Raw genomic sequence first — 26874 nt, 5'->3', positions numbered from 1 at the left:
ATCTTCCGATATCTCCAAGGCATCAAACATCTTGTCCTGGTTTTTCAGTTTCATAGGAATGTGAACACCGATATCATTGGATAGATCGATATGATCCCTACTATGTCAGATTGTAGACAAGCTTTGGTGTTCCTCCTAGGTGTAGTAGCCCTCTCATGAGAAGTCTTCGAAACAGACCTCGTGGCTACATCCACCAACCATTATCTCAACGATAATGTTTCTTGTGTTGCCCGGATGCAAACATGTTACATAATAAGCAATATCACTATATTGCATATCTTGCAAGTCAAATCATGCGACTGATTTGTTCATCAGATTTCTACCAACTTCTATGTTCCGGAAATGTGTTCATAGAATTGGTAGGTGAAGGGTTCGAATTTTGCAAGAATCAGGGGGGGTATCTTCCTGAATTGTTCCTGTTCAATGCATCATATTATACTCTTTTTCCCTTCATGAGTTTACTTTACAAGTTCTCATAAAGGTTTTTAATGAGGTAATATCAACATGAGATCATATGTCATACTTTCAGTTTTCCCCACCGGGGTTTTTACGAAAGTATATACGACATATTTATTGTCCTCTGAACTCTATGGGTTTCCTCGTATTGAGTTAATAGAGACAATAACCATCATATGTTGCACCATTTTCTCCTTATTTTTCCCACTGGGTTTGAAGGAGTTTTAGCAACATATCATACTACAATACTTCTCACATTTTTCTCACAGGGTTTTGGAGAAGAGTTAATTCAAGTATGATTCCAGAGATGATCGGTTGCAAGGACAAGGAAGGATTAGGGGGAGTGTTAGGATTAAATTATAGGTTAATTAAAGAGATAATCCTCCCATTGTAATCTGTACGTCGGTTGCATTGGCAACCGTCGCGCCTCTCCCCTTGCACCTCTACGAACAGTCGCATCTCTTAGTCGTGTATGTTCCCCTTGTATATATACCGAGAATCATTCAATGGAATCGGGACTTCGATCATTTGTTCCTTTCGATCTCAAACACTTATCACACAGAATTTAAACATCAATTTGGGCGTCAGATGGATCTGTCTTATCCACAACAGAGCCGAGAATAGGATATATGGAAGCATGTTTGGGCTCTTCGAGTACCTGGGAAGATCAAGCACTTTGTGTGGAAAGTTAATCGGAGTGCTACCATGTTTTGGAACCCTTGCAGGGCGTCATATACCAGTGTCCGGTCTGCCGGATTGGTTATGAAGACACGCAACATTGTTTAAAACGCAGCTGTCTCAATCCGAGTCCTGGCCACGAACTTTTACCGTTCACTCGCAGTGAATCAACCCATAAGAAAGCGTGATCACATGTGGTAGAAACCGGGAAGGGGAGTAGTGAAGATAAACATGGATGCGTCCTTTTGTTATGAGAATATGAATGGAGGAATGGGGGCTATTGCGCGGGATGAGCGCGGTGAGTTCATGCCTCTAAGATCGGTTGCAATACTTTCCAGATAGAATCTGATTGGTATAATGCGGTCCAAGCGTTTAGTATGGAAGAATACTCGGGACAAGATTCAGCTACTGTATTTGAAGGAAAAGAGTTGGGATTAGATGTTGCTCATTATGAAATCATTGCTTGTCTACGGGAAGCAAATGAAGTAGCTGATTGTATAGCTAAATACTCCCTCTCTAGTAGACTCTCGGAGTTTTGGGATAGCTCAATTCCGGACTTTATTTCTCAACTTGTTGCAAACGACCTCACTATCATTTGAGAAATAAAGTTATTTATGTCAAAAAAAAACCACTCCGGCCATCATCAGCACAGAACACTGCTTAGGGCATCTCCGACCCTCAACCTCCTGTATCCGTTCCAGATTGATTCCAAGCCTTGTTCTAACTGCCCTAGCCCTTCAAAAACCCCGTCCCCCTCTCAGTGTGTTTTTGATCAGCGTTTGCATTCATGCCCGTCCAGATTGGAGGCAGTCAGGCGAAGGAGCAGCTCGCCGTCGGTAGGGTTGTCGCGCTGGTCGCGGACCTGGCAGTGCAGTAGGAGTTGCTCAAGTCCTATCGCTCTTCCCGCAAGATCTGCCTCACCCGGTGGCGGTACTGCCAGCGGGTGGTGGAGGTGGAATTCGCCTACAAGGAGGGCGACGACATGACCGAGGCGGTGTTCGGCGAGACCGACGAGGAGGAGGACATCGCCGAGTCCATGCCCCGTTGCGCGAGCACGAAACTGACACGCCCGCGACGTCAAAGTATATGTACCATTTGCATCTTTACAGACTGTAGCCCATTGACTCGAGAGCCATAGAATTGTGGTAGCATACTGTAGGTAATGTTTGATTATAATTATACAATAATGTTACACCAAGACATGATGAGATTTGATGTTATATGTACTAACACTTCTAATAAAAAGTTTGGTTAAGTTTTATGTGGATGAAGTGTTTGAAGATCGAAGAGGTATCGATATGAGAAGAATAAGGAGAGGTAAGAGTTCAAGCTTAGGTACCCAAGTAAATATTCTGTTAAGATTAATTACAAAATGTATTAAGGGGAAAATCTCCCCTTGCCCAAACCGTCGGGCGGTTCCTCCCGCTACCGACGCGACTCTCTCTCGTCCTGGAACCGACGAGTCTTCTGTAATGCATCAATGAATGGAACGAGATCAGTTTGATTCGGAACATATTCAAGGAAGCGTCTAAGCTTGGGGATGCCCCGGAAGGCATCCCATCTTTCTTCTTGTTCACATGATATGCGTAAATTCTTGGAGCGTCGTGTGCTTTTTCTTTTTCTTTTAGTAATGCACCATGCTGGTATGAGATAGTCCTTGGTTGATTTATAGAATGCTCTTTGCACTTCACTTATATCTTTTGAGTATGACCTTATAGCATACTTCATGTGCTTCACTTATATCATTTGAAGTTTGGATGCATGTTTCTCTACATATAGGAAGCTTCACTTAAAAGCATGCATAGTAGTACTTCGCTTCGAGGGGTAATAAACTTTGGCAATAAGTATGTGAGTTTTTTATGACTAATGTGAGTCCATGGATTATACACACACTTACCTTTCCGCCATTTGCTAGCCTCTTCGGTAACATGCATTGCCCTTTCTCACCTCGATAGTTGGTGCAAACTTGGCCGGTGCAACCAAACCTCGTGATATGATACACTCTATCACACATAAGCCTCCTTATATCTTCCTCAAAACAGCCACCATAACTTTTATGGCATTTCCATAGTCATTCCGAGATATATTGCCATGCAACTTCTACCGTTCTGTTATTATGATATACGTGTTCATTGTCATATTGCTTTGCGTGATCATATAGATGACATAGTATTTGTGGCTCAGCCACCTTTCATCATTATCATACATGTTACGCTAGATCAATGCACATCCTGGTACACTATCAGAGACATTCATATAGTCATATTGTTCTAGATATCGAGTTGTAATATTGAGGTATAAGTAAATAAAAGTGTCATGATCATCATTACTAGAGCATTGTCCCAGTGAGAAAAGGATGATGGAGAATATGATTCCCCCACAAGTCGGGAGGAGGAACCAGACGAAAAGAAAAAAAGAAAAAAGAGAGGCCAAAAAGAGCCCCCAAAAAGAGAGAAAACAAAAAAGGGAAAAAGAGAGAATGGGCAATGTTACTATCTTTTTACCACACTTGTGCTTCAGAGTAGCACCATGTTTTTCATATAGAGAGTCTCCTATGTACTCATTTTCATATACTAGTGGGAATTTTTCATTAAAGAACTTGGCTTGTATATTTCGATGATGGACATCCTCAAATGCCCGTGGTCCTCATGAGCAAGCAAGTTGGATGCACACCTACTTAGTTGTCAGTTCAGTTTTCATACACTTATAGTTCTTAGTGCATCTGTTGCATGGCAATCCCTACTCCTCGCATTGATATCGATTGATGGGCATCTCCCTAGCCCGTTGATCCACCTAGTTGATGCAAGACTTTCTCCCTTTTTGACTTCTCCTTATTGATCTCTATCATCACATTTTATTTCACCCATAGTGCTATATCCATGGCTCATGCTCATGTATTGCGTGGGAGTTGAAAAAGCTGAAGCGCGTTAAAAATTATAAACCAATTGCTTGGCTTGTCATCGGGGTTGTACATGATTAATACTTTGTGTTAGAAAGATCGAGCATGACAAGATTATATGATTTTATAGGGATAGCGTTCTTTAGCATTTTTATTTTGAAAGGCATGATTGTTTGTTGGTATGCCTGAGTATTCATGTCTTTATATCAAATGATAGACTATTGCCTTGAATCACTCGTATGTTAATATTCATGCTATGATTAGATTATATGATCAAGATTATGTTAGGTATCATTCCACATTAAAAATTATCTTTTTATTATTTACCTACTCGAGTACGAGCAGGAACTAAGCTTGGGGATGCTGATACTTCTCCGTCGTATCTATAATTTTTGATTGTTTCATGCCAATATTTACAACTTTCATATATGTTTGGCAATATTTTATATTATCTTTGGGACTAACATATCGTACCAGTTCTTGTTTTTTGCATGTTGTTTGTTCCGCTGAAAGTCCATATCAAATGAAGTCCAAACGCGGTAAAATTTTATGAAGATTTATTTTTGAATATGTGTGATTTTTGGGAGGTGGAATCAACGCAAACGGAGGCCCACAACCTTCACAAGGCGTCAGGGCGCCACCACCCCCTGGCCGCTTGGGGTTGCCTTGTGGGCACCTCGTAAGTCGGTTTGGGGTCCTTCTTCGGCCACAAGGAAGCTTATATCGAGAAAAAAATGTGTTAAAATTTTAGCCCGATCGGAGTTACGGATCTCCGGATACGGTTTTCGGCCAGGAAACAGGAACACGAAATAGAAGAGAACGGAGTGAGAGAGATCCAATCTCGGAGGGACTCCTGCCCTTCGAGAGCCATGGCGGCCATGGACCCGAGGGTAAACTCTCCTCCCATCTAGGGGGAGGCCAAGCAAGAAGGAGGGGGCTGTCTCCCCTCTCTTCTGGTGGCGCCGGAGCGCCGCTTGGGGAACCGTCAACACCAACTCTCTCCCCTCTATGCAGCGGTGTAACACCTCTTCTACCCACGGTAATCTCTAATTAAACATGGTGGTTAATGCTACATATTATTATCCAATGATGTGTTGCCATCCTATGATGTTGAGTAGATTCGTTTTGTCCTATGGGTTGATTGATGATCATGATTGGTTTTAGTTGTATGTTTTATTTTGGTGCCGTCCTATGGTGCCCTCCGTGTAGCGCCAGCGTGTGGGGTTACCGCTGTAGTGTGTTGCAATACATTCATAATTCGCTTATAGTGGGTGGCGAGAGTGACAGAAGCTTATACCTGAGTAAGGGGGTTGTTGCGTATAGGAGTAAAGATGACTTGTTACTTAATGTTATGGTTGGGTTTTACCCTAATGATTTTTAGTAGTTACGGATGCTTGCTAGAGTCCCAATCATAAGTGCATATGATCCAAGTACAGAAAGTATGTTAACTCATGCCTCCCCCTCATATAAAATTGCAATCCTTCTCTTATGTTACAAAAGCTTTCTACTAAACAACTAACTTTTATTATGTTGCAAATTACCCATAGTTTTATTCTCACTAAGTACATTTAGTTTTATTCTCGCAAACTTATCCTTACACCTACAAAGTAGTTTCATATTGTTTTAGGAAGCGAACGTTAAGTGTGCGTAGATTGTATCGGTGGTCGATAAAACTAGAAGGAGGGATATTAATTTTACCTTTAGCTCCTCGTTGGGTTTGACACTCTTACTTATCGAGAAAGGCTACAATTGATGGACGTGAATTTTTGAGACATGCGACCACGTGATGCCGAAATCTGAGACGTCCCGCTGCGCATCAAGATGCCTACTTAATACAGGCCCATTCGTAATACCTGACGCGTTAATCAGGGGCGCACTTGAATACGTCGTGTTATACATCAGAAGAGTGGGCTAGACGCTATTAATGCTCGTATGAATACATGCTCATCTGGCAGCACCCCACGTCACGGATCGGGGATGGCATAATTGATCTTGAAGGTGGGCAGACATCATTAAGCATGCCCCTCGCTCCAAGCCGTGCCCTGTGAAAAAGCAGATGGAGAAGAGGAGATGGCTTTTGCAGAAACGGAGTTTAAGAGATTAGCCGGCTAAAACTATACTTGATCTGTGGTTTTCGGTTTCTTTTGGGTACGATCCAACGAGCCCACCTGTAATCATCTCTCTATTGCCTCAACCCCCCTAGCATGTCAACAATTTTTTGGGCGAATTACGGATTTGGGTGCTCAAGTGGAACGTGGGAAATGCCTGTTTACATTTCATGTGTTAGAATTTTCCAGCCTGGTCTCACATGTCTTTCTTTTGCTCGATAAGTGCAGGAAAAGCAAAGCAGATGCCCGACGAGCGAACAACAAGCGCTGGAAGATTAACCTTCCTCGAAACGGCCCTAGTCTGATTTTCAAAAATAACGATTGCACTCGTTTAAAATACACTCCACTTGTTTGAAAAAAAAGATTCCACTCATTTCACTTAATACAAACAAATAGTTTCAATTATTTTCAAAAGGAAAAAAATTCATTCGTTTAGAGCTTCAACAAAAATGATTTCACTCGTTTCAGAAAATAGATTACACTCGTTTCCATCAATTGAAAACGAATAACTTCAATAATTTTCTAAATATAGTGATTTCACTCGTTTAAGACAGCATATTGCATTGTTTTATTTCACTCATTTCAAAAGGCAGATTGAAAACATTCGCTAGGTACCGGTACCCATGCACTCATTTAAAAAATCCGCTCTTCTAAAAAATAATTTTACTAAAATAAACTTCAACTACTCAAGAAACATGTTTCGCTCATTTCAAAAGAATAAGGTCTCTACAATCAAAATCAGATTTCACTTGTAAGTGTTGTTCTAAGCAGTTACACTGAAATAGGTTGAGCGAAATAAGTGAATTTAAACATTGAAATGTAAACATGTTTGAAATGTATCCTACATTACTTTTGTTCTAAGCTATCGAAAAATGTACGTCAGGTTGTTCAAAAAATCACCGTCATAATCGTTGGCAGATGGTTTTTGGAAAACTATGGCTTAAGCAATCAAAGTGACCAATAGGAGGATGGTTTCCCCGCAAAATAAAAAAATAAAAATAGGAGGATGGTTTCCATTGATAATCGGTAATGTTGGCTAACACTTGCAATACATTGTATTGAGAGACGATAAATGTTTATGTCAGAATATTTAATCAAGCTTGTTTAATGAAAAGTTACTCTAGCCAGTCCAAGTAAGCCAAGGGGTTTCCGTTGGGTGATGTCAAAGACAAAAGGTCCTGAACTGTTTCCATTAAAACTTCCTGGGTGACTTAATGAGCTGCAGGGGAGGGGGTCCTGGGATTGCAGGCCCGACTTAATTGACGTATGCTCAAATGCACTGCTCGTTTGAATGCCCGACCCTGCCTTGTGGGCCATCTGTTGGTGAGGGCGTAGGTAATATGAATGCAGAATGCTTTGTATACAGCCCATGGATCTCAGAATACATGTTACTCGTATTTGGACTGCACGAATCACGTGGGAATGAGCAGGCCTGATATCGACCGCGCGTAGCACCATGTCCACTTGTGATTATTCGTACAATTGATCCCCTATACTTGTGTGTTATCATGGAGGCAGACAAGTTCACTTCCCGGGCCACCGGAGGCGGAGCTGGAGAGCGCCGAGGCAGAAGTGGAGACGGTGAAGCTTCAGTTCTCGAGGCCATGGCCGGACACAGGGAACGGGCGCCAGCGACCATTTAGATTAGGTATTAATTTACCTCTAGAGCCGGACTAGCACCGCTTTGATGTAAATGTAACGAAATCCGTCATGTTTATATGAAATCTGAACGTGTTTATGTGAAATCTGTCATGTTTATATGAAACCCGGCCTTGTTTCACGAATTTCATTCGGTTTGTTGAAAAAGAGTTTGAAATGTATGCGGCTACAGTTGGATGACGGCCTCTCGCATCCATGTCCGCGGACGGATGCAGGAGGAAATTTGCGGGTTCCCGTTGAAGATGCCTTTACTCGTTGTCAATCGGGACGACAACCCAACACAACGGAACCAGTGTTCGTGGAAAGGATCTCACGCTCCACTCAGGCCCGTGTTGAGAAAGCCCTTGCTTCATGCTTTGTTCAGCGGCCATGCCTAGCCCTGCGGCGATGTCGGGAAAAGCTATTCGAGGACGTGGTGTTCCATGACCGACATGAGGACGCGGTGTTCCACGACCGACGTCGCGGGCTCATCGGGACTAGGGGCAGCGACCCGTGAAACAAAGGCCCTCGGCCAACAAGTGATGCGCCGTGAAGCCCTTCACGCAAGCGCAAGCCGAGCAGTGGCTTCCCATCTCCCGGCGTGGCCAACGACCATGACCTCTCAGCACACGGCGGTGCTTGGCCCGCCTTGATGACCCACAAGTATACGGGATCAATCGTAGCCCTTTCGATAATTAAGAGTGTCGAACCCAACAAGGAGAAGAAGGAATTGATAAGAGGAGGAGAAGGAATTGATAAGCGGTTTAGCAAGGTATTCTCTGCAAGTGCTGTAAGTAGTAGTAACGTATAATTTGATAGCAAGATAATTCGTAGCAAGTAGCAATAGTAACAAAGTGGCCCAATCCCTTTTATAGCAAAGGACAACCCGAAAGTACTTCTTATAGTGAGCAAAGCGTTCTTGAGGACACATGGAAATTTCACCAGTCATGTCCATTATGTTTAGTTGGTTAGCATTCACTACTTTGATAATTTGATATGTGGGTGGACCGTTGCTAGGGTGCTGTTACCCACTTATGGTTACCCCCTCTCATAAGCATCTACAACTACGAAAAAAGAATTAACATAAATCTAAGCATAGCATGAAACATATGGATCCAAATTCCGCCCTTTACGGAATAACGCATAAACTAGCTTTAATCTTTTGTCACTATCTCAACCCATCATATACTTACTACTCCCCAGTGCCTTCCCCTAGGACCAAGTATGATAATGTGTCGTGTAGTTGACGTTTTACATGACACCACCAGAGTAAGAACAACATACATATCATCAAAATATTGAATGAATACCAACTTCACATGATTACTTATAATAAGTCTTCTCCCATATCCTCAAGAACAAATGGAACTACTCATAACTCATATTCATGTTCAATATCATAGAAGAATAATTTCTGATTAACAATGTGAACATATGATCTTCCACCAAACAAACCAACTAGCATCAACTACAGATGTAATCAACACTACTAGCAACCCAAATGTAACAATCTGTGGGTTTGAGGAAAAATTGAACACAAAAAATGAAATAGGGTTTGAGATGAGATGGTGCTGGTGAAAATGCTGATGAAGATTGGTCCTCCCACGATGAGAGGATTGTTGGTAATGTCGATGGCTTCGATTTCCCCCTCCCGGAGGAAAGTATACCCGTCGGAATCGCTCCGCCGGAGAGCAAACGTGCTCCTGCCCAGGTTCCACCTCGAGACGGCGATGCTTCGTCCCAAACGTCTCTTCTCTTATTTGTTTTTGAGGGAAAATGGCCTCATATAGTAGAAGAGGGGCACCGGAGGCCTTCTGTGGTCCCCACAAGGGGCATGGCGCGCCCCTGCCTTGTGAGCCCACCATTTATCTTCTTCGGTGTCGTTTTCGTCCAGTATTTTCTATATATTCCAAAATTAATCTCCATAATGTTTTAGGTAATTTGGAGCTTCGGAGAATAGCTATCTCTGCTGTAGCTCTTTTTGGTCCAGAATTCCAGCTTGCGACAATTTTCCTCTTCATGTATATCTTGCATATTAAGAGAGAAAAGGCATTAGAATTGCATCATACAGTGAAATAATGATAAAAAACATTATAAATAACAGTAGGAAAACATGATGCAAAATGGACGTATCAACTCCCCCAAGCTTACACCTGGCTTGTCCTTAAGCGAATGCCGAACTCGATAATCATGACCACATGTTTTATAGAGAGAGGCATCGATAAAACAAAATACGAACATAGAAGCATCAAGATCATTATTATAATAACAATTATTCGTCATAAAACTTCTCATGATCAAGTAACAGTTCATCCACAAGCTGAAGTATAAACAATAAACTTTCTTGAAAACTAACAAACTATGTTCTCAATCATCAAAGCAATTACAATTCATCATATTTACAGGAAGAGTCTATGTAAGAGCTCTTGGTTTAGCAAATTATACATACTCAACTATCATATAGTCTTCCATGATTGCTGACACTCAAAGCATATTTTTAGAACAAACGTTTCAATCAGACACACAGAAAGATGGGGGTTTAATGTTTCACCTCCCAACTCGTTTACCTCAGGGATAATGTCAATAATAATAACAACTCATGATCACCTATATCCAACTGGATATATCTGCTGTTGGGAAACGTAGCATGCAATTTCAAAAATTTCCTACGCTCACGCAAGATCTATCTAGGAGATGCATAGCAACGAGAGGGGGAGAGTGTGTCTACGTACCCTCGTAGACCGAAAGCGGAAGCGTTTGACAGCGCGGTTGATGTAGTCAAACTTCTTCTCGTTCCGACCGATCAAACACCGAACGTACGGCACCTCCGAGTTCTGCACACGTTCAGCTCGATGATGTCCCTCGAACTCTTGATCCAGCAAAGTGTCGAGGGAGAGTTCCGTCAGCGCGACGGTGTGGTGACGGTGATGGTGAAGTGATCCGCGCAGGGCTTCGCCTAAGCACTACGTAAACATGACCGGAGGCGTAAACAGTGGAGGGGGGCGCCGCACACGGCTAGGAATCAATGTTGTGTGTTCTAGCGGTGCCCCCCTCATATATATATGTTGGAGGGGGGAGGGGAGAAGCAGCCAGGGGCGCCCCAAGTAGGAGGAATCCTACTTGGGTGCCTCCCAATTCGCCCCCCTTCCATATTCATCCGGAGAGGGAAGGAAGGGGGAGAGAGGAGGGAAGGAAGGGGAGGCCGAATTACCTCCCCTTCCTTCTCTCTTCCCTTTTCCCTTCCTCTTCCTATTCGGCCAACAAGGGGGGTGCAACAGCCCATGCTGGCTGCTGTGTTTCCCCTCTTGGCCCAATAGGCCCATATCTTTGCTGGGGGGGTGCCCGGAACCCCTTCCGGTGACCTGATATGTAGCCGGTACCCCCGAAACACTTCCGGTGTCCAAATATCATCGTCCTATATATGAATCTTTATCTCTCGACCATTTTGAGACTCCTCGTCATGTCCGTGATCTCATCCAGGACTCCGAACAGCATTCGGTCACCAAATCACATAACTCATATAATACAAATCGTCATCGAACGTTAAGCGTGCGGACCCTACGGGTTCGAGAACTATGTAGACATGACCGAGACTCCTCTCCGGTCAATAACCAATAGCGAAACCTGGATGCTCATATTGGCTCCCACATATTCTAAAAAGATCTTTATCGGTCGAACCGTTATGACAACATACGTTATTCCCTTTGTCATTGGTATGTTACTTGCCCGAGATTCGATCATCGGTATCTTCATACCTAGTTCAATCTCATTACTGGCAAGCCTCTTTACTCGTTCTGTAATACATCATCCTGCAACTAACTCATTAGTCATATTGCTTGCAAGGCTTATTATGATGTGCATTACCGAGAGGGCCCAGAGATACCTCTCTGATACTCGGAGTGACAAATCCTAATCTCGATCTATGCCAACCCAACAAACACCTTTGGAGATACCTGTAGAGCATCTTTATAATCACCCAGTTACGTTGTGACGTTTGATAGCACACAAGGTATTCCTCCGGTATCCGGGAGTTGCATAATCTCATAGTCAAAGGAATATGTATAAGTCATGAAGAAAGCAATAGCAATAAAACTTAACGATCATTATGCTAAGCTAACGGATGGGTCTTGTCCATCACATCATTCCCGTTCATCAAATGACAACACATGTCTATGGTTAGGAAACTTAACCATCTTTGATTAACGAGCTAGTCTAGTAGAGGCTTACTAGGGACACTTTGTTTTGTCTTTGTATCCACACATGTATCAAGTTTCCGGTTAATACAATTCTAGCATGAATAATTAACATTTATCATGATATAAGGAAATATAAATAACAACTTTATTATTGCCTCTAGGGCATATTTCCTTCATCTGCCTGAATCTTTCCCTACCACATGATGCTTGCCTAGTGTAGAATAATCAAAATCGAAATATGAATGAATACTATTGACTCTTACAGAAACGTTAAAACTAAAAAGTAAAAGATAGACCCTTTACAGAGGGAAACAAAGTTGTCATGCGCTTTTTCATTGCAAGAGTCAATAGTAGAGATACTACTTGTGTATCTCTAATAAAAAGTGACGCTTATTTGCATTAAGGGCCTATCATTTTGCATTATATTGCCCCTTGTGGCAGCGACCTTTATTATGCAGTCCGTCGCTTTTACTTCTTCACCATCACAAGTTCGTACACAACTTGTTTTTCCTTACAATAAAACATCATGCATATTTAGGAGTAATATTTTATTGCTTTGCACCGATGACAACTTACTTGAAGGATCTTATCCAATCCATAGGTAGATTTGGTGGACTCTCATGACAAGAAACTGGGTTTAAGGGTATTTGGATGCACAAGTAGTATCTATACCAAGTACGAAATTTTGGCTAGCAAAATATTATGAGCAAGCACCACATGTTAGTGGATCCATGACAGTATAACTTCGATGTGAATATAAGCAAACATAACTCATTGCGTTCTCTTCCTTGTCCAACATCAACTATTTGATCAAGCTTGAAAATAATTAATGGGGGCTTACAATAATAAAGATGTCCAGGATAGTGTATTTATATGTGAAATATCTCTTCCTTTATTATTCTTTCATGAATTGCATCAATGACCAATGCTATGTTTGTCAACTTCCAATAAATTTTAAAAACTATACTTCTTGTATGTGAAGTCGTTACTCCCCATGGTATTAGCACATGGTCCTTTTGTTTTCATGCTATGATTGATGCAAGAAAGTAAATTAACAAAACTCAAACTAATCTTTATTATATAACTCTCACTCATGATTACATAGATAGATAGAACGATCACGAAACAAGCACTCGAAAACTACTTCATACTAAAACTTTTATTCTTCTAAATCACGAAGTAACTAAAGATCGAACTAAAATAAATAATGATAATAAAAGTGATGGTGATATGATACCGGGGCACTTCCCCCAAGGTTGGAATAAGCCAAGGGTGGTGCCCGTACCCGTTTCTTTCTTTGGCGGTGGCAATGAAGTGGTGGCCTTGTCCTTCCATGCTGCCAACTCATTCATCTTTCTGACGATCTCACAAAGTGCACGGTTTTGTTCCTCCAATGCAATAACCTCTTGAGCGAGCACCATATTTTGAGCATAGATTGACTTAACGGCCTTTAATGCATTAATATTAGATAAAGAAAGATCAGGATAAAACTGAGAATAGAAAGTGTCTCCCTTTTCCACGGCCTTGAAGGGGGAGACCGAGTTGTCTTCTCCTCCCTTGAGAATTTTTAGTAGTTTCAGTTTCTTTAGCTTTAGCAATATGAGAATCCAATAATTCACCAAGTGGAACAATATTATGAAGCAAAGTAGAAGCATCATCATAAGTATCATCAATAGCAAAATTAGTCCCTACTGTGTGTGACATATGAGTATGTAAAGTATGTGGTGGTGGTGCCACAAGTTGACTTAAAACAGAGGGCGAATACAGAGTAGAGCTAGTTGGAAGTTCCTTACCTCCTCTATTTTTTAGAGGGCATGATCTTAGTTTTGGAATCCCTGAGATTCTTCACAGTAAAGATATAGTGCAGTGAATAATTAACTCCTAAGTGAACTTAATAAACAGAGTTATGCTCCTCAGCACAGACTCCAGAAAATAGTCTTGATGACCAACAAATATAGGGGATTGCAACAGTCTCCGAGGCTAGTATTTCAACCCAAATTTATTGATTTGACACAAGGGGAGCCAAATAATATTTATAAGCTTTAGCAGTTGAGTTATCAACACTTGAGAGATATCCTCCCGCCGGCTCAAAGTGGGAGGGGGGGACGAGCACCCAATGTCCTGAACCTTCCTACACCGGCTCGAAATGGACCACATTTTTAAAAACATTTTTTTACACGAAAATCTGGTTATGGAAAAATAGGCGATGTAACCCGAGTGCCGTTTATCGGGGCGCTCGGCTTACAGCAGGCGTCGTGACGCTGCCGTCTGCAAGTCCCATGATCGCCACGTGCCGACAAACTTTGCCTAGGATTGGCTGTAAGCTGAGTAACTCCGTGCGGTATGCCGAGTCTTATATGTAAGCCAAAGGCTTTTTAGAGGGCTCACTCGATTTACTAGGCCATAAGCCGAGTCACTCTTTTTTGCCACGAGTTTTTCCTTGCCTTGACGAATACCCGTGTTTTGACACTCGGCTTACATGTTAATACTCGGCAGCGTGAGTGGCGGTTGGAGCAGGCTGCTACAGAGGTTTTTTTCCAACATGGATGGTAGCATAACCTCCGAATTGATCCACCACCACTTTCGACGTAGACATAGTGTTGGTCTATAGGACTCTAGTGTTGTTGTCGTTTTGTTGGTTTAGTTTCATTTCTTTTTGCCGGACTTTTCGGGACTGGCTGTATGCATCTTAATTATGCAGAGGCCGGGTGTTATTCATAATGCTTTGTATCGCTTGATGCAACATTTGAGATAATAAAGAATGCCCTTCTATCAAAAAAAAGTAGGATGGCAAAGCTCTGATAATATCACAATAAAACCATTATAAACTTATTACAATTTGCACTCGAAAATTCTATTACTGCTATAACCGTATGTATTGGCGCCCAATACCAGATAATTAAGAGCATAAAAATGTCTAAATATGAACCTATATATAGCATCGATCGATGCCGCATGCATGCAGTAAACTGCAGGAGTAATTCTATCTGCACTCCTTAATTTCGTTTGGCCGAATTCACAAGTATCGATCGTTGTACTACGTACGTACATAAAGCATTGCTGGTGGCTTGGTGGTTTAATTAGTATGTAACCCTGACGCCCTGGTAGCGGAGGATCTCGCCGATGAGCTCGCCCTTGCCGGAGCCGACGTAGCGGCCGACGATCTTGGCGTCCCTGATGAAGAGGAAGGTGGGCACCTCGACGACCTCCATGTCCTTGAGGAACTGCATGCATGCGTCGTTCTCGTCGCCGTTCATGCGCGCGAAGACGGCGGTGTCGGCCATGGAGCGGGAGAGCTTGACGACGGTGGGGTAGACCTTGACGCATGGCCCGCAGTGCTTGAGCCCGACGTCCAGCACCAGCAGCTTGCCGCCCTCGCCGCTGTGCTCCGCCATGAGCGCCTCCACGTCCGTCCGGCTGTGCAGCTGCACGACGCCGGCGTGGTTGTCGCCGTAGTAGAGGACGTCGCCGGCGAGCTGGTCGGGGCCGATGCCCTCCTCCTCGTGCACCTTCTCGGTGCCCTTGTAGAAGGAGAAGTGCGGCACCTGGGTGATGCCCTCCCGCTGGCAGAGCTCCCGCGTGGCCTCCGACTCGTCGCCCATGACGAGGAGGAAGTCGACGTCGCCGCAGGTGCGGCTGAGGTCCACCATGCACGGGTAGATGCGCTTGCTGTTCACGCTGTGGCTCGCCGCGAACTCCACCACCACGAGCCGGTTCTTGGCCTTCTGGAGCGCGCTGTCGAACTCCTCGGCGCTGTGCACCTGCACCACGCGCTCGTCCTCCTTGCCGCCGGACTCGGCCGGCTTGGCCTTCTCCTTCTCCGCACCGGACACCGCCGCCCGCGGCCGCGCCACCATGCGGCGCCTCTGCGCCGTTGCCGGCAGGAACCTGACCTTGCTGCTGCTGCCGCCGCCGCTGACAGGCGTGAAGCTAAGGCTGGCTGTGGCCGTGGAGCTGGCGAGGTGGCCAAGAAGCTGTGCGGTGGACGCCATTGATGCACTATCTGTGCTTAATCGAGCTAGCTACTGATGATGGCAGCGAGCGAGCACTCCTGCTGACTGGCTGCTTCTAGAGAAGGGGGGAGAGGGCTTGAAGAATAGGATGAGAGGGGAGTTGGCTTCCAATCAAAACTCATCCACTCAAGATGGTTTGTGGCTGGTGTTTCATTCAGCTCAGATTTTTCAATGATTTGCACTTCCACTTTTGTCGGCTTCTTGGTGAGACCACACACCTCAATCTGATTTTTTGCCCCACCTAGTCATGGCCACAACTAATTTGCTTTGAACTCTCGGGTGATCTGGGGTTTACTGGCAGGTTTCGATATTTTGATTGACTGAGATTTGGATAGGACGAACATAAAACAATTTTTTTTAAATCACCGAGATGCCGAACTCTACCAAACACCTGTCAAAACTCAACTAGGGATCTCTGAAAGCGTCACAAGCGCCTGCGAAATATCAGCGGCAGAATCTGCTTCCTGTCCGCCAGTTCACACTTTACAGTAACCCATCTGACGCTGATTTATCTTTGTAAGGCCATATGCAGTACTATTTCAAATATAGACCTTTTGATTCATATCTAAAATATCATACATGCACTGTCATATGTCGCAGACTTTACAAATTGAATATCACAACATTTTCACTACAGAAGATGCAACATAATAGATATTGTTGAGCATATTAGCAATTTTTTGATTAATCTAATCTAGAAATAAATCATGAATATGGCATTGACAGTACTAATTCCGTACTAATATTTAATCACGTAATCACGTACTAGGCATATAGCAGAAACATCTATGCAAATAGCTAGTACGGCCAACACAGAAATAAACAGGACCGGGGTAAATGATCTATATACCCTCTAGTTGGCCAGATCGAAGCCGCAACGGCGGCAGCGGCGGCGGTGTCCTCGGCAGCCTTCTTCTCAGCAGCGAGCTTCTGGGAGTCAGTGGATAGGTTGATGACGAAGGTAATGGACGAGACGACGTAGTGGAAGAAGACGAACAACGGCGAGCATTGCGTAGGAGACGCTCCCCAAAAACCCAATCGTCCTTCTCCCGGTGCAGGGTCGTGGGGGGTTCCAGAGGCCTGTTCTCACGTATAGTTGTGCACGCGGTGGACGGAATGGGGTCGCAGGAAGCAGCAACAGCGAGAGGAATGACGGTAGGTGGTGTGAGCGAGGAGACAGATGTGATCTGATCTGGGTGGCGGCTAGGATTGTCGACTGGGCAATACATAGGCACGGTTGGGTAGGGAGATCTGGGCTGGACGCTCGTCCAAGTCGGGAATGACCCATGATCTGATGTCTCAGATTTGTGGCGCGCCTGTTAAGGACTCTCCGTTCTTGAAAGGAAAAAATTAAGCGCACACATGACATAGGTCTGAGCTCAGCTCGGCTCAATCACGAAACACGACGCGAGCGTGGCGAGGCCGACGACGGTGGAGGAGCTTGTGGGAACCACTACTCTTCTTAAGCTCCAATAGCATGTAGAAGAGGATTTCTTATAAAGGGGTCTAAAACTTCCTACACTTCCAGGGTGGTACTAAACTTCCCACCTCATCCCTTGTCATATGGCCTGGAGCCCATACTATATTTCAACAATCCCCCATCAGATCTCGAAGGCCCATTGTATTGTCCTCTGTTCCAAACACTAATTTGATATACCGATATTTTCAGTGAAGACCATTTAAGGTTGAACATCCACCTAGAGCAAATAGCTACACTTCTTCACAACTGAACAATGGACTATGTCTTGAATTGTTAGTTTGGCGTAAAGAAGTTTCACCAATTTTTTTAACGGTACTAGACTACCGAAGGCTAACCCCACGGGTGGGGCATATTAGCCACACTCCTGGCCTATTCATGAGCTTGCTAGAGATCACCTATCTCATAGACTATGACCAGCAGTCGGGCTCATATAGGTGTTTTCTTCAAAAAATTGCTCTGTAAGATAGCATCTTGCTTATATAAGCCTCAGAACATAGGGACATTCAGTGATTTCCCATGTCCCGCCAACCATGATGGAATCCATCTCGTTACGGACCACATCTTTCCAGTAGTCAGCATCCGGAGATGCCTAAGCTTCTAGAATAGAAGTGAGAACATCATCCACGAGGCACACAAGGAAATCATCACCAAAGGACTTTCTAGTCCTCTGTCTCTTGCCCCTACCAAGAGTTTCCTCATCATTCACCACATGATTTTCATCATGTGCTCGTTCATAATATTCCATAGGAATGGGCATGCTCGGGAGTCTCCTCAGATTCCTGTCTAGAAGTGCTTTCCATATCTCTCATAGGAAAGTATCCTCAAAGGATGTACCATTTTTAGACTTCATAATCGTACTGACCTTCAAGTCAGGTACCTCAGATTTCACCACTAGAAATCTATAGCCAACGCTTTAGTCCAAGCTTATGCTTTCTGGGGATCGACACATTGACTTTCGCTAAACAGCCCCAAGTACGTAAGTAAGAGAGTGTAGTTCTTCTCTTGTCCCATTACTCATAGGGAGTGATCTCGTTCTCTTTTGTGGGAACCTTGATGATTCTAAAGAACTTGTTGAAATAGAGAACTTCAGTTCCTCTGTTGCTAGATCCTAAGATGATTTTGGACTTCATCAACATATGGTGTGATAATCCAAACCCCCCTTGATGTTCTCAAGATTCCTCCCGGGCCAAAGCATATGATCATTATCTCTCAAGATTAACGGTCTACTTATCACAAACGTAATGCTTATGTGGGATTATGCCATGAATGATCATAATTATAACTATGCGCAATTCTGTCAATTGCTCAACAGTAATTTGTCTACCATACCATTTTTATGCTTCTGAGAGAGATGACACTAGTGAACCTATGGCCCCCGGGTCTATTTTCCATTAACACCGAAAGCCTTCTAATTCTTTTTACTCTTTTACTTTATGTCGCTTTGCCTATCACTATTTGCTTTTAGTCCTGTAACTGCCAAGAACAAGGGGAGTGATGGCGCCCTTGCCTTTGTTGGGTGCAAGCAATTTTATTTGTTTGTGTGCAGGTACTGCTAACGTTGTTAGTGTGGTGCCTCCTACTGGTTCGATAAGCCTTGGTTCTTAACTGAGGAAAATACTTCCTGCTGTTGCCTACATCACCTTTCCTCTTCGGAGAATCCACCAACTCCTATGGGAGTAGCATGGACGATGGCGAATTCGGTGCGACAGGAACTTCCTAGGGACTTGTTTTAATATCTTCTTTGCCTAGGGTGGTTTTTGTAATTTGTGACAGATGTCCCGTGTATGGATGTTTACACAATGTTGTACTGTTTTCCTTGCTAATATAACCCAGATATGGCCTCTAAAAAAAGAACTGTGATTGCATCCTCTTTCGATGTATTATAGCGAGATTTGCATGGAGTGTGATTAGGGAGGCCACATGTTGTTCCTAGAACCCTGCCGGTTTCCGTTAGTTCCATCATCTTGTCTACGGTACGATATGCAAGGCCAGGAGGTTGACATGGTTCAGTTTTGTGGCGCTAACCTGGGCATTATGGACATCATGTAATAAAGCATTGATGGAGGGCTAAATCTTCAAGCATCCAACGGACCTTACATCCAGAAAGATACATAGTGGGAGGAACCCAGCCTCCTTGGTGTTTAGCGCTTCCTGGCTGTCGGATCCTTTGTTTGATGTGTTCTAGACCGTGTGATCACGGGATGGACTGCTCTGGGACGTTGGATCGAGAAGAGACACTGTGGATCGATACAGTGTCCATCTGGCGGCAAATATCTCGTGCCACCGCCTGTTAATCCTGTGCCCCGCCGAGGGCATTTTTGGGTTTTCATGTGTTGGGCCGTTGCGTGTTTGCAGCTGATTGGCCTGTGGATAGATTCGGCGAGGGAGAGCAACCAATTCCATCTCAACCTCCCTCGATCTCCCGTACATCCACTGCCATCGCGCCGCTGCCACTCGCCTCAGCCCCCGTCCCTGACCTCACGCTGCCCGGCGCCTCCTCCCCACACCGAGGGCCTCCCCTTGCTCCGCCACTTCTTCCTACCAGCTAGAACCGCGGCGCACGGCCTCTCACGCTCGCTCGCGGCCCTCAGTCGTGGCTAGGGTTTCGGGCTGGGCAGCGCCTTCGTCGCCGGCGCGACTCCGACGGCTCCTCTCCGTCTCCTCCCTGGCCCCCACGTGCGGTTCTACTTCCCGCTGGCCACGAGGCGCAGCCTTGCAGGGGCGCATCGGGGTGGGCCTCCTCTATTTCCGGTGAGTTTGTCCCCCCTCCTCCTCCTCTCCGATCTTCTCTCGCTCTCTGCTACCTCTTGAGCACTGCGTTGGTTTTCCCTTGAAGAGGAAAGGGTGATGCAGCAAAGTAGCGTAAGTATTTCCCCCAGTTTTTGAGAACCAAGGTATCAATCCAGTAGGAGACTGCACGCAAATCGCCTCGTACCTATACAAACAAATAAGAACCTTGCAACCAACGCGATAAAGGGGTTGTCAATCCCTTCACGGCCACTTGCAAAAGTGAGATCTGATAGAGATAATAAGACAAATATTTTTGGTATTTTTATGATATAGATTGGAAAGTAAAGATTGCAAAATAAAATAGATCGGAAACTTATATGATGGAAAATAGAAGATTATATGATGGAAAATAGACCCCGGGGCCATAGGTTTCACTAGTGGCTTCTCTCAAGATAGCATAAGTATTACGGTGGGTGAACAAATTACTGTCGAGCAATTGATAGAAAAGTGCATAGTTATGAGAACATCTAGGCATGATCATGTATATAGGCATCACGTCCGCGACAAGTAGACCGAAACGATTCTGCATCTACTACTATTACTCCACACATCGACCGCTATCCAGCATGCATCTAGAGTATTAATTTCATAAGAACAGAGTAACGCATTAGGCAAGATGACATGATGTAGATGGATAAACTCAAGCAATATGATATAAACCCCATCTTTTTATCCTCGATGGCAACAATACAATACGTATCGGTTCCCCTTCTGTCACTGGGATCGAACACCGCAAGATTGAACCCAAAGCTAAGGACTTCTCCCATTGCAAGAAAGATCAATCTAGTAGGCCAAACCAAACTGATAATTCGAAGAGACTTGCAAAGATAACAAATCATACATAAAAGAATTCAGAGGAGATTCAAATATTGTTCATAGATAATCTTGATCATAAACCCACAATTCATCGGATCTCGACAAACACACCGCAAAAAGAATTACATCGAATATATCTCCAAGAAGATCGAGGAGAACTTTGTATTGAGATCCAAAGAGAGAGAAGAAGCCATCTAGCTAATAACTATGGACCCGAAGGTCTGAGATAAACTACTCACACATCATCGGAGAGGCTATGGTTTTGATGTAGAAGCCCTCCGTGATCAATGCCCCGTCCGGCGAAGCGTCGGAAAAGGCCCCAAGATGGGATCTCACGGCTACAGAAGGTTGCGGCGGTGGAAATAGGGTTTCGTGGTGCTCTCGGATGTCCACGGGGTATGTGAGTATATATAGGCGAAAGAAGTCGGTTAAGGGAGCCACGAGGGTGGGGGGCGCGCCTACCCCCTGGGCGCGCCTCCCTGCCTCATGGCCGCCTCGTTGCTTGCTTGACGTCCACTCCAAGTCTCCTGGATTGCGTTTGTTTCAAAAATAACTCTCCCGAAGGTTTCATTCCGTTTGGACTCCGTTTGATATTCCTTTTCTGCGAAGCACTGAAATAGGCAAAAAACAACAATCTGGGCTGGGCCTCCGGTTATTAGGTTAGTCCCAAAAATAATATAAAAGTGTATAATAAAGCCCATTAAACATCCAAAACAGATAATATAATAGCATGGAACAATCAAAAATTATAGATACGTTGGAGACGCAAGCATCCCCAAGCTTAATTCTTGCTCGTCCTCGAGTAGGTAAATGATAAAAACAGAATTTTTGATGTGGAATGCTACCTAGCATATTTCTCAATGTAATTTTCTTTATTGTGGCATGAATATTCAGATCCGAAAGATTCAAGATAAAAGTTTAATATTGACATAAAAATAATAATACTTCAAGCATACTAACGAAGCAATCATGTCGTCTCAAAATAACATGGCTAAAGAAAGTTATCCCTACAAAATCATATAGTCTGGCTATGCTCTATCTTCATCACAAAAAATATTTAAATCATGCACAACCCCGGTTTCAGCCAAGCAATTGTTTCATACTTTAGTATTTTCAAACTTTTTCAATCTTCACGCAATATATGAGCGTGAGCCATGAACATATCACTATATGTGGAATAGAATATGGTGGTTGTGGAGAAGACAAAAAGAAGAAGATAGTCTCACATCAACTAGGCGTATCAACGGGCTATGGAGATGCCCATCAATAGATATCAATGTGAGTGAGTAGGGATTGCCATGCAACGGATGCACTAGAGCATAAGTGTATGAAAGCTCAACAAAAGAAACTAAGTGGGTGTGCATCCAACTTGCTTGCTCACGAAGACCTAGGGTAATTTGAGGAAGCCCATCATTGGAATATACAAGCCAAGTTCTATAATGAAAATTTCCACTAGTATATGAAAGTGACAAAATAAGAGACTCTCGATCATAAAGATCATGGTGCTACTTTGAAGAACAAGTGTGGTAAAAGGATAGTAACATTGTCCCTCCTCTCTTTTTCTCTCATATGTTTTTTGTTTGGGCCTTTCTTCTTCTTTTTATGGCCTCTTTTTTTTCGTCTGGAGTCTCATCCCGACTTGTGGGGGAATCATAGTCTCCATCATCCTTTCCTCACTTGGGACAATGCTCTAATAATGATGATCATCACACTTTTATTTACTTACAACTCAAGAATTGCAACTCGATACTTAGAACAAAATATGACTCTATGTGTATGCCTCCGGCGGTGTCCGGGATATGCAATGAATCAAGAGTGACATGTATGAAAGAATTATAAATGGTGGGTTTGCCACAAATATGATGTCAACTACATGATCATGCAAAGCGATATGACAATGATGGAACGTGTCATAATAAATGGAACGGTGGAAAGTTGCATGGCAATATATCTCGGAATGGCTATGGAAATGCCATATAGGTAGGTATGGTGGCTGTTTTGAGGAAGGTATATGGTGGGTATATGATACCGGCGAAAATTGCACAGTACTAGAGAGGCTAGCAATGGTGGAAGGGTGAGAGTGCGTATAATCCATGGACTCAACATTAGTCATGAAGAACTCACATACTTATTGCAAAAATCTACAAGTCATCAAAAACAAACACGCATGCTCCTAGGGGAAGGGTTGGTAGGAGTTAACCATCGCGCGATCCCGACCTCCACACATAAGGAAGACAATCAATAAATAAATCATGCTCCAACTTCATCACATGACGGTTCACCATACGTGCATGCTACGGGAATCACAAACTTCAACACAAGTATTTCTCAAATTCATAACTACTCAACTAGCATGAATCTAATATCACCATCCTCATATCTCAAAACAATCATCAAGTATCAAACTTCTCATAGTATTCAATGCACTTTATATGATAGTTTTTATTATACCTATCTTGGATGCTCATCACTTTAGGACTAAAATTTTAACCAAAGCAAATTACCATGTTGTTCTAAAGAACTCTCAAAATAATATAAGTGAAGCATGAGAGAACAATAATTTCTATAAAATAAAACCACCACCGTGCTCTAAAAGGATATAAGTGAAGCACTAGAGCAAAATTATCTAGCTCAAAAGATATAAGTGAAGCACATAGAGTATTCTAATAAATTCTGATTCATGTGTGTCTCTCCCAAAAGGTGTGTACATCAAGGATGATTGTGGTAAACTAAAAAACAAAGACTCAAATAATACAAGACGCTCCAAGCAAAACACATATCATGTGGTGAATAAAAATATAGCATCAAGTAAAGTTACCGATGGACGAAGACGAAAGAGGGGATGCCTTCCGGGGCATTCCCAAGCTTAGGCTTTTGGTTGTCTTGAATTTTACCTTGGGGTGCCTTGGGCATCCCCAAGCTTAGGCTCTTGCCACTCCTTGTTCCATATTCCATCAAATCTTTACCCAAAAACTTGAAAACTTCACAACACAAAACTCAATAGAAAATCTCGTAAGCTCCGTTAGCGAAATAAAACAAACCACCACTTTAAGATACTGTAATGAACTCATTCTTTATTTATATTGGTGTTAAACCTACTGTGTTCCAACTTCTCTATGGTTCATACCCCCCGATACTAGCCATAGATTCATCAAAATAAGCAAACAACACACGAAAAACAGAATCTGTCACAAACAGAACAGTTTGTAGTAATCTGTATCAAACGTAAACTTCTGGAGCCCCAACAATTCAACCAAATTAGTAATACCTGGGTAATTTGTATATTAATCTACTGCAAAAAGAATCAGGGCAAAAGCTCTTTTCTGTGCTTTATGAAAATTATTTTCGTGAGCGCAAAGTTTTTGTTTTTACAGCAAGATCAAACAACTATCCTCCAAGAAGATCCTAAAGGCTTTACTTGGCACAAACACTAATTAAAACACAAAAAACACCATCATAGTAGTAGCATGATGAATTGTTTATTACTAAACAGAACCAAAAAGCAAGAAGCAAAAATAAAATTGGGTTGCCTCCCAACAAGCGCTATTGTTTAACGCCCCTAGCTAGGCATAAAAGAAAGGATAGATCTAAGCATTGTCATCTTTGGTATGCAATCCATAAGTGGCTCTCATAATAGATTCATAAGGTAATTTAATTTTCTTTCTAGGAAAGTGTTCCATGCCTTTCCTTAATGGAAATTGGAATCTAATATTCCCTTCCTTCATATCAATAATTGCACCAATCGTTCTAAGGAAATGTCTACCAAGAATAATAGGACATGTAGGATTGCAATCTATATCAAGAACAATAAAATCTACGGGCACATAATTCCTATTTGCAACGATAAGAACATCATTAATCCTTCCCATAGGTTTCTTAATGGTGGAATCCACAAGGTGCAAGTTTAAAGAACAATCATCAAATTCATGGAAACCTAACATATCACACAAAGTTTTTGGAATCGTGGAAACACTAGCACCCAAATCACATAAAGCATAGTACTCATGATCTTTAATTTTAATTTTAATAGTAGGTTCCCACTCATCCTAAAGTTTTCTAGGGATAGAAATTTCTAACTCAAGTTTTTCTTCATAAGATTGCATTAAAGCATCAACGATATGTTTGGTAAAAGCTTTATTTTGATCATAAGCATGAGGAGAATTTAACACGGATTGCAACAAGGAAATACAATCTATTAAAGAACAATTACCATAATTAAATTCCTTGAAATCCAAAATAGTGGGTTCATTGCTATGCTGCTCTCATCGACGCCCTCCTGCAGGCGGAACCGGACGTCCTGGACTTGAACCGGGCGGCGGAGGCTCGACTCGACGCGGAGCGCGCGGATGCCGCTGCCATCGAGGCCCTCCTGCAGGCGGAATCGGACGTCCTCGACTTGAACCGGGCTGTGCTCTCGTCCGTGCAGAGCGCCCGCACGCTCCGCTTGAACGAGTAGCTGGAGGCCGAGGACAACCACGGTGCGGAGACACACGTCGGCAGCGACGGCTAGTTCGCGCCGGCAGCCAAAGACGACGAGGCCGTCTCTTTCCGCGAGCAGTGATAGTTTCTCTTTATGTTGTTGTTTTTATGGATCTTTTGCTGTGTAAAAACATATATTTGTTATGCAAGTCGCCTGACTTGGGTCAGTCTACCATTTCAGGCGGTTGGATAAATATCCTACGTCTCCTAACCCTTCTTTCCTTCTTCCTCACCTCTTCTTCTTCCCCAACAGACCACCGCACAGGCCGTACGGATACTCCCCAACATGCGGTTGGATAAACATACTCTATGAACGAAAATTATGTGTCAGCGATAGGATGGCTGAGTTTGGTTTGTTCACATGCGACAGCACGTGTCAGTGAGGGTGCGTTCCCTTGGTTGGGTTTGCGGCGTGCAGGAGCGACTGTGTGAGGGTGCGGTGCGACCGCGGCGTGCAGGAGCGACCGTGTGAGGGTGCGGTGCGACAGCCGTGCGCAAGTGTACCTCCTTCTCATTTTGAAAACTTTAGGCAAGCTTGGCAAAAATGTGTGGCGAAGTTTGGCAATGCAAGGCCTAGACCCAAACAGGATAAGTACGTACTAGGAGTACTAGTGTTAAAAAAGAAAGGCGGGGTTTTCCTTCGCGAGATTTAATCGAACAAATCCTCGTTTCACGTGTCAATTAATGCGTATTTTTTTCTCGAAAGACCAAAGAGCTAACCATCTCACTCCTCATCGCTTGATTAATACAGCGCCATGCAAACCAACCTTCTCACTTCCGCATGCATGCAGGGGATATTCATGTCCTTGGTTGCTAACCCCATCAATTTTGCCTCGATTAGTGTTAGTGGTCCTTTGCAAATTGTAATTTTGATATACTGGCCTTGTGTACAAAAAAATGGAGGTAGTAACTATATTTGACTTCCTTCCCCATTGCGGTGACGTCGACGATATCTTTTTTTTTGGTGGTTTGGCGAAGTGTGTTCGACGGAGAACACCATTGAGGGAGACCACGGTAAGTCGTTCACAAGTGCCGCCTGCAAGCCGAGACAACCGCCTTATTTGCATCCAGGAAGTCCTTTACTAGTACGACTAGGAGTACTAGTGCGGTGAGATGGTTTCTCGAAGAAGACGATGGAGAAGCGGAGTCTGCGAAGAGTGAAATGATGGTTGCTTCGTCCGTGCTTTTGTGATTTGACGCCTCGCTGCTTTGTGATTTGTGATAGAAGGGACAGGGGAGTAGACTCTGTGCTCTATACTGTACTACATGCGTCCAAGCATGGGAGAAAGAGGAGAGACATTGCATTTTTCTATTCCTTCAA

General features: G+C 43.5%; 1 protein-coding gene across 1 annotated transcript; it reads right to left on the bottom strand.

Moving 5' to 3' along the window:
• Nucleotides 1–14760: 14760 nt before the first annotated feature.
• Nucleotides 14761–16123, bottom strand: LOC109742332 (thioredoxin-like protein CDSP32, chloroplastic). Its single transcript, XM_020301416.4, has one exon. The coding sequence runs from the start codon at nt 15965–15967 to the stop codon at nt 15056–15058; it is 912 nt and encodes a 303-aa protein (XP_020157005.1). The 5' UTR covers nt 15968–16123; the 3' UTR covers nt 14761–15055.
• Nucleotides 16124–26874: the final 10751 nt, after the last annotated feature.

Source organism: Aegilops tauschii, chromosome 6 (genome assembly GCF_002575655.3).
Source record: "Aegilops tauschii subsp. strangulata cultivar AL8/78 chromosome 6, Aet v6.0, whole genome shotgun sequence".
Lineage (NCBI taxonomy): Eukaryota > Viridiplantae > Streptophyta > Magnoliopsida > Poales > Poaceae > Aegilops > Aegilops tauschii.
This window is presented reverse-complemented; position numbering and strand designations above follow the sequence as displayed.

Bases quoted from the DNA above. Each gene is read 5' to 3' on its own strand.
- LOC109742332 (XM_020301416.4), bottom strand. From the start codon at position 15,967: ATGGCGTCCACCGCACAGCTTCTTGGCCACCTCGCCAGCTCCACGGCC.